Source organism: Phalacrocorax carbo, chromosome 2, assembly GCF_963921805.1.
Source record: "Phalacrocorax carbo chromosome 2, bPhaCar2.1, whole genome shotgun sequence".
NCBI classification, from domain to species: domain Eukaryota; kingdom Metazoa; phylum Chordata; class Aves; order Suliformes; family Phalacrocoracidae; genus Phalacrocorax; species Phalacrocorax carbo.
In genome coordinates, this window is record NC_087514.1 from 162,354,115 (window position 1) to 162,363,177 (window position 9,063).

At 46.4% G+C, this 9,063-nt stretch overlaps 1 protein-coding gene across 1 annotated transcript; it reads left to right on the forward strand.

Annotated features, from left to right (window-relative positions):
* The first annotated feature begins 119 nt into the window (after positions 1–119).
* Positions 120–8,464, forward strand: LOC135312132 (uncharacterized). The gene is made up of 2 exons (XM_064445108.1): positions 120–1,724; positions 3,088–8,464. The coding sequence occupies exons 1-2, from the start codon at positions 1,603–1,605 to the stop codon at positions 6,305–6,307; spliced, it is 3,342 nt and encodes a 1,113-aa protein (XP_064301178.1). The 5' UTR covers positions 120–1,602; the 3' UTR covers positions 6,308–8,464.
* Positions 8,465–9,063: the final 599 nt, after the last annotated feature.

Below are 9,063 nucleotides of genomic sequence, written 5' to 3' on the forward strand. Positions count from 1 at the left end.
GAGTTTAGACACCTGTTACATACATAGACACTTACAGAACTATGGTCTCCTCCCAGTAGAAGACTGGAATATCAGAGGTATGCTGAGATCATGGCAGACTGAAGGAAAGACAGGGGTGCTGCTTGGATGCTTTCCTCTAGAGAGAGGGAAGAAAACCAAAGACATTAAGCTCCTCCTTGAAAGTGCTGTCATAGGAAAACAAAGATTACTTGATCTTACTGTTACGTTCAGGCAAAATGAAGGTAATTAAGAAAACCTCGTCCCCCAAGAGTGTGTTGCAAATAAGAGACAGGGTTCTTGTTCCCTTGCCAACTCATCTCTTGAGATACAGAAACACCTTTCATGTTTCATAGAATCATAAAATCATAGAGTCATAGAATGGTTTGTGTTGGAAGGGACCTTAAACACCACCTAGTTCCAACTCCCCTGCCATGTGCAGGGACACCTTCCAGTGGATCAGGTTGCTCAAAGCCTTATCCAACTTGGCCATGAGCACTTCCAGGGATGGGGCATCCACATCTTCTCTGGGCAATCTGTTTTCTCTGGTCAAACTAAAACCTGGCCAACAGCCGACTTCACTTAAGAGCAGAAAATAAACTTGCCTCTTCTCTGAGCTGACAACACTGCAAACCAGGGTGAGCACATATTGAACAAAAAGCCAGAGAGATCAGAGAGCACCAGCAAAACTCTACCAAAACAAACTGTGGCAAATTACCTCCAAAAAGAGGCAAATAGGCCCTCATGTGAGGGAGTATCAGTCTCAGAGCAGTGACCTTGTCAGTCAGGGTTAGGTTAGGCTCAGCTGTAACCACAGCTTCTGAGGCTTTGGACAGACTTGGTTTGTAGATAGACTCACCAGGTAAGCTGAGCCTCTGCGTCACACCACAGTGAAAAGGAATGCACAGGGATATCGACATTGCCACCATCATCCTCTGGATTACTTGACCATGTGATAACCTGGAGCTATTTCTGCAGCTAGACTGATGTCCAAGCTTCTTTACTCCCTTTTTCTCTCCACTAATAAAATAGCTGGTGTCGACAATTCTTTCCAGAGAGATTTCCTGGGCTCTTCACATAAAGTGGTGTTCGAGGAATCAGGTCATGGCATAAAATAGAGTCCACAGAGTAAACCACCAGGTTTATGGAGCTGTGGAAGCTTTAATGCTCAGATATGCTGCATTTTTAGAGTTTGGACTATGTGGTCTGTGTGAGCAGCCAGCGTATGATATCAGCGATTTCAGGAGTTGCCCAGCCAGAGTTTTTGAGTCAGAGCCTCTGAACAATGTTTCTTACCTCACTCAAGGTTTTTAAATGATTCAACTTAGTGAATCATTTGCTCTCGAGCAAATTAATAATTTCTCTCATCAGGGGTCCAAGGATGTCTTGTCTTTCTATCCTGACTGAAAATTAATGCTGACCTATCCAAGATGATAAGTAATTTGAGTCAGACAGGAATCTGAACTCTCACAACAGAGCTGCAAAAGAACATCAACACGCAAATCCAACATAAGCAGAAGATTCAGCAAAGTAGCTTGCAGATGCATTTCCAAGTGGTCATGATTCAGAGTCATTTAACTTCAGTTTCTCCTTCTTCTTCAGCCCATGTTGAAAGAAGTGTGTTCCTCGTGCCTACAGCCTGTCTACCCCATGGAGCGTGTGGTCACTGACAAAGTCTGTGTGCACCGCTCATGTTTCTGCTGCCAGGTCTGCGGGAGGAAGCTGAGGTGAGTGATAGGACCCAGACGCATGTGTTTTTAAGGGATGTCCAAGTAGTTTCCTTCACAATAGTCCAAGGGAAATTCCAACAAGGCTGGCTTCAGGAAATAAGAAAGGGCAGTTTCCCTGATACAACTTGCCCCTCCATCACTGGAGTCTGAAGACTGCTCACCTCAAGCTTGTAGACACCTGTGGATCAGGAACCTGCATTGTGGTGCAAGGGTGAGCTGAAAATACAAAAAATATTTACAATTTGGTAATGCTGATATGGAATTTGACTGGAGGAGTCATTTGGGTGCCTTTCATGTTTGTGGAGTCAGGTAGGTTGGAAGGTACCTCCAGAAGTCTCCACCCAGCCTCCTGTGGGTCCAAGGAAGGTAGACACCCCAGGAACATGTCCAGGAGAGGTGTGAATGGCTCCAAGAATGGGGATTCCACAGCCTTTTAGTTGGGCCCCCTCTTTTAAGATTTGAACACAAGTTAAATTTTTTTTTTCTTTCACCTCAATCCAATTTCCCATGTTACAACTTGTTCCCTTTGTCTCTCATCCAGTCATTGTCTACCTCCAAGAGGACTCCAGCCCTGTTTCTCTACAAGCTCCCATAAAACAGACACATACAGAAATCAGTTCCTTCCTCTTAACCTTGTTATAAGACCTAGCTAACCCAGCTCCCAGCCTCTCCTCAGAAGACATATGTTCCAGACCCCTGACCAGCTTGGTGGCCCTTTGATGCACTCATTCCAGTATGTCAATGGCTTTCTGGGACTGAGGAGCCCAAAACTGGACAAAATATTCCACATGTGGTCCTACAATTGCCAGATGCAGAGGAAAGGTCACTTCTCTTGACCAGCTGGCTGGGCTTTTGCTAATGCCACCTAGGATGTAGTTGGCTTCTCTGTCACAAGGGCACACTGCTGGCTTGTTTTCAGCTTGTCATTCACCGAGACACCCCAGTCCTTTCCTGCAAGGCTGCTTGCCCCCCAGCTGCACAGACACTTTCTCCACTGCACTTTTTACCCAGTGCAGTATTAAGCATATGGTCCATGCTGTGCATACGGGGGAGAGATGAAGTGCTGGTATGAAGCCTAACCCGTAAATGAGAAAGGGATTGCACATAACCTGGACTACAGCTCCCAGAGGTATTGTAAGGAAATGTTTAATTTTTCATGTGTTTTGGGTTTTGAAAGAAAAATCAAACATATCCTCAGAAAACTGACACTACTTTTGAAAGGTTTCATTCTTCAAACGCCCTCCCTTCCCCAACAGTTTCCACTGAAAAACAATTTTGCTGAAAACCTGTCCATCAGTGCTACTGTTAATCCTTCCCTCCCACACAGCTGCTAACAGCTATGCCAATGTGTGTTTTCCAGCTTGCAAAACTATGCTGCCCTCCATGGGGTGTTTTACTGCCAAGTCCACTACAAGCAGATGGCTGGAGCTAAAAACAGAAATGAGATGGAAAGGCTGCAGCACCAGCTAGGAGAGCATCAGGTCCAGCGAGTGGCAATGGTAGGCAGAGGACCACAGCCCCAGGACTGGTATAATAGGGCCGAAAAGACTGAAACAAGAGAGAAACCCGCATCCTTCAATGCACGGTTCAGCTTGCGGCTGGCTGAGCACAGGCAAGAGCTGAACAGCAGGTCTGTCCTCTTGGGGAACAAGCTCGTAAGGGGCTGGCCACCTTCAGGAACAGCCTTGTTGACTGTAGATGGAAAAGCTGGAAAGGGAGCCTGTTCCTGGGAAAAGCCCACACTGAGCTTGCAAACCTACCAGGCTGAAGGCAGCAGGACCATGCTCAGGGGTCAGGAGGGAAAATCAGTGGTGCAGGCAGCAGTGGGGAAGGGAAGTTTCTTACCTGGCGTCACCTCTATCAAGGAAAGAGAGCAAGCATGTTCCTGGCCCAAGACAAGAGAACAGAGAGACAGTGAAAAGACTGGGGACAGGGGTGTGCCCGAAGGGAAGAGATGGGGTAAGGTGTCCCAGAGAGTGGCTGCAATCCAGCAGGGCAAAGACCATTTGAAGAGAGGACCTGCCTCTTCTTCCTCCCCTCTAGTCCTGGAGCCTGTGAAACCCCTTCCTCGTAGCTCACTTGTCCACCACACCACACATCAAAGCACTAAACCCACCAACTGGAGGTACCTAGGGGGCACAGGGGGCTGTATTCTTTCTGCTGCAGAGCTCCCAGTGAAGGAAAATGAGGTCTGTGGATCTCTAAGCACACCGAACAAAGGAAGCACAATGCCTGCAATGACAGATGACAAGCCTGAACTGACCACAGCCACCCCAGCTATGGCAGAAGACAAACATCACCTTGGAGAGAGAATGAGCAGCCCACAGACCATCTGTGTACCAGGAGAGCCCGAAAGCAGAAATACCGCAAGTATTGAGCTAGAATGCAGAGATGAGGGTGTTGATTCCCTTGAAAATGAAGTTGAAGAAGCCCATTGTCTCGCTGGTGTGTCAAGGTATCCTTATGTATCTTCTGGGTCCCTGGAGCCAGGAGGGCTGAGTGTATCACCTGAGATCGCTGAGCTGGTGAATGAGAAATCAAAGGCAAACACTGACAAGTTTCCCGGGAAACAGATACCAGTAACGTTACAGGAGAATATGCAGCCATCCAGCATAAGTCATTTGCCTGGAATTGAGAGCAAAGGGGCAGAATTTGAAAAGACAAAAGAAGTGAAACCAGTAAGTACATCAGGGTTTCTGGAAGAGCCTGTTCCCGAACATACGTCTCAGGAAAACAAAGCAGAAAAGAGCAGAGTCGCTTCACCCGGTTTGCCAGGTAAGACAAATGACCACAGTGAGTCCTGTCTACAAGAAACAGAACCTCAGGGCACACGTGGCCCACTGATAACTAACCCTCCTGAGGATATTTTGAGACATGATATAAAATCACCTGGCAAGGATTTTCCAGTATCAGCAGACACACCTCTGAAAGGAACCTGTGCCACTTGGCCCTCAGGTGATGAAGTCAACAACTCCAAGTCAAAGGATCCCAGAGAAGTTCTTGATGGAAACATCCTTGGCATTTCTGAGCAACCAGCCAAGCCATTAGACTCTTCCAAACCAAATATATCCTTGGACAAATCCAGAGGTCATCCCGTGGGTGAAGAAAAAATGGATCTGAAGCTCCCAGGGGAAAGCATTATGCATACGTCAAGGCCTGGTGCCCAGAGCAAAGACACCAGAAGCAGCCAAACCTGCAGAGATATGTTAGGTAAACGTTTCGAGCTTGGGAAAAAACCCTTCACTACGCTTTTTCGTTCTGAAGACAAAGGCAGCACTTCCAAGAAGGAAACAACAACCCACAGGAAACCCACTAAGCCCCAGTCAGCCCTTGTCACTTTGTTTGGTTACTCCTCTGAGAAGAAGCAGAGTCAACAAGAAAAGCCTGCAAGATCCTCCAAACAAACAAATATTGACAACAGGCCAGAAAAGCCCCAGGGCCCCCTCATCTCCTCCAGCCAAGCAAAACAAAAGGCCTCCAAGAATGATCAACCACTACAGCCAGGAAAGAAGGAGGAGGTCTTCCCTAAACATATCCAGGAGAACTCTGGAGGCTTCTCGGATTCTACTGAGGGCAAGGAGACCAACGTTCTGTTGTTAGCTCCTGGCACAAGCATTTCATACAATGATAGACATGAGAGAAATGAATTTGACATTCATGACCAACTGGCTTTAAATAGTGAGGTTCAGCAGCAACAGGACAGCTGTTGGCTCTCTCTTATGCCAGCACAGGAAAAGCAGAAGGAAGCTGCAGTGACCTCGGAAGGTGGAACAAATCCTCTACCTTCTCTTCCAGAGCTTATGCCTGCAGCTGATAACAGCAAAAATCTCATCAGGGAAGGAAATAATTTTGATGCTCATCTACTAGAAATTCAGAACCTATCGAGTTTGGATGTCCAGGACACAGTGATAGAGGATGGGATATTTTTTTCACCAGGCGATTCAGAGAGCTTACCCAAGGACACTGAGTTTCAGTTAGACAACCTGGATTTTCTGGAGGAAAATAACTTGTCCTTTTCTGGTGATAATGATTTTCCCAGCACAGCAAGTAAAACCCCAAATTCAGACTTGCAAAATTCAGAGGCAGAAACTCCACCTTACTTTGATTCAAATCCTTCAGCATTATGCCAGGAAATCCCAGCAGAAACAAATGCCCCACTAGTGCTGTGGGACACCTCCAGTCTCTCACTTCTTGCCGGACAGGATGAGATTAATATTAGAGACCCAGAAGGGATTCAGAGCTATGCACCACTGCAGCAGTTGGGTCCACAGACTCCAAAGGCTGCAGAAGATATATTTGGATTGGGTCTCAGTGCTGAAGGCTCAACAAACAAGCCTCTCTCTATGCAGGAAGACAATTTTCCTCCAATGTACATGTTCACCAGCCATGCTTCTGAAACCTTTAATCAGGGTGCCTTGGATCCTTTCAATGTTGATTCAACCAAAATGGACCAGGAGGCTCCTGAAAAAATGAACAGGAGGAGAAAAACATCAGGAGTTGAAGAAGATTATGAAAGTCTCTCTTCTGCAGACCTGAATGTGTTAAATGATGGCCTTTTAGACCAGGAGTTCTTTATATAATTGAAAAAGATAAGATTGATGAAAGCACCCACTCTGTAGCACAAGTTAGCTGATATGTGACAGAAACTGATTAATGAAAGCAGTTTAGAAATCCCCCACTCCTCTGGCATTCAGTTGTGGATAGGCTGATTTATTAATGGCTTAAGGAGCTAAATTTAAGGTCTTTACCTTGGTCATAGTGGGTCAGTACCCAGTTCCTGAAAAAGAACATTGGTAGAACTGGCTTCACTGTGAGGAACCTCAAAGGAGAGACCAAGCAGCGCCCAATTCTCTGCACCCAGGGATCTTCTGAAGAGGGGATGTTCTACACAATCTACTGCAGAGGTCCCTCAGAGGATGTCTGCATGGCAGAGGGGAGACAGACCTCCAAAGAGGCCCAACCAGCAAGCAGCCACGAGTAACAAGCTAATCAAGAACTAGAAAGTCAAATGAAAATACCATTATTAGGAAGGAACCAGATCCTTGGCCACAAGTGCACAAGTAAAAAGCAATTGGGCAAAGGCAAAACTGAGGCAGGCAGGGTGAAGACTTGTCTCTAAATTAGGTTTAGGTGTCTGAAAAATTAGTGTTTCAATGTAAACCAGATGCTTAAGCCCACATCAGAATCAGCAGAGGATTCGTAAGTACAGTCTGGGGAGTGATTCAGCCCATGCTAAAACAGACAACTGCATTCAAAAAGCTAACAGCTCTCTGGACTCTATTACTAGTGTGAGTCTATCTCCGCTAACTACAGTACAACCTTAGGTATCTATTTCACATCTAGACAATAACATTTAGACATCCAGAGATGAATCCAACCCAAAACTTCATGCACCTTTTCACCATATGTCTTGCCTACACTTAATAATAATGGCATCTCACTCCCTTCATATTTTTCCTTCAGCAGACTGCAAAATTTCTTCACATAGGAGGTCACCTTCATTAGCCACATTGTAAGATGATGAGCAAAGATAAGTGAAATGACCTTGCCAAAATCATGCGGTCAGAAGGAAACCCAGGTTTCTTGAAGTCTTGGGGCATAGGGTCATTGCTGCATCCACTCTCCCTGTGTAGTCGCACTCTGACCCTCCCCGTCTGCCCTTTGAGGCTGTAACATAAATGTTATAGGAGTTAACAATTATACTAATGATAAGCAAGCTCACCAGAAACCTCAGAGGGCCAAAGCAAGAACACGTGTATTATGAAAAAGATCTTGGAGTGTATCACTTCACCTATTTTACATCAGCTGTCTGCAAAATAAAAGGGATGAAGATGTTAAAATAATTAATTTTTACAATAAAATTTTTACAAAGCCAACCTCAGTGCCTCCCCACTGACGAAATAACCCTGACTCTGTCAGATCTGCTGGAGGGATAAAGCTGCTTAATGACTGCATCTGCTGCAAAGCAGTGTGTCGGTTCAGGGACACAGTTCAATCAATGTGAATCAGGGAAAAAAGAGATGTCCTTGAAAGTTACATGACTTACTAGATGCTGAAGTCGGTCTCACCTTGGGATGGGGCAAGAGATTTGGGACAGGTCAGAGGGCTCGCAGCCCTGCCTGAAACCTGGTCAAGCTGTGTTTAGAGATGGAGAAATGAGACCTAAAAGCTGGCAGGGATCAAACACCTTTGACTGAAGCAGTGGGAAGGGGGTGGCCTGATACCTGTACCAAAGATGCTGTGAGTAACACCCCAGACCAAGTTGTCACTAGCACGGGACACCCATAAACCTGACCTCTTCATTCCAACACTAAGAGGAAGAGTGAAAATGCAGGAGCACCACAGCTGGTGGGTACGAATCCATTCTGGCTGCATTTCGCCCCAACATATAGGTGTCCAAATGGGTCTCCAAGCACAGTCACTCCTGATGTTCAGAGCTGCGTAAGAGAAAAGCTGAGCCTATGATTTAGTGCATCAGCACCCTACTGTCTGCACCAGCCTTCCTCCCCAGGCAATGGTTTCTTTTTCTGAACTGCTCTCTTGGATGCTCCCTCTCCCTTCCCCTAGGCCTTGACACTCGGACGCACAGGCTTTCCAGCTGTCCATCTCAGGTCTTCCCAGAGAACTGCTGATTTCTCATGCCCTCTCATAGGGGCTTTTCCATTTTCAAGAGGCTTTGCAATCATTAGTGAGCCACCTGGCAAAAATTGTCAGACAGAGAGAGAGAAGCACAGAAACCCTAGCAGTGGGGCTTGAGGAAACAGGTTTGCAGGGCTGACCCAGCCTTTGTTCCTGAGAGATCTCCACCATGCAGGGTTGACCTACACAGCCCCTTACGATGAAGACAGTCAAAAGAACAATATCTTTCTATGAGAAATGACATGTTGCAGGGGCAGAGTTTACAAGGGACTGAAGCTTTCCCAGGGCTTCAGAAGGGCCTGTCTGTTTACATTAGGAAGAACAGACTCAAGAAGTCACACCTGCATTAATGCCTGAGACTGCAGTCACATCTGGGTCACCCCCAAGTAGTTTTTACAGTCAAAATCTGACCTGTTTGCCGCAGAAGATGCTGGTGGCTGAGGAGTGGGAGGGAAGACCATGAGCGACACACAATAGGGTAAGCTTGAAGACTTCAGCTTGTTGCACACTGATGGAAAAGGCACCTACTCTCTGTTCAGCAGAACAGGGTCAAAATGCCCCTGCCACAGCAGATGTCCTCAGCCAAGGCATCCCATGGCATGGCCAGAGGCAGATTTAGGGTAAAAGGAACCTCTGGAGGTTGCCCAACCTCCTGTTCAAAGCTTGTCTCTGAACATAGCAAGTCCTCTCATCCAAG

What these genes read in the sequence shown, in the direction of transcription:
- LOC135312132 (XM_064445108.1), top strand. Translation starts at nt 1,603, where the DNA reads ATGTTGAAAGAAGTGTGTTCCTCGTGCCTACAGCCTGTCTACCCCATG. An exon ending in GTCTGCGGGAGGAAGCTGAG is followed by an intron (nt 1,725 to 3,087) that starts GTGAGTGATAGG and finishes TGTGTTTTCCAG; the next exon opens with CTTGCAAAACTATGCTGCCC.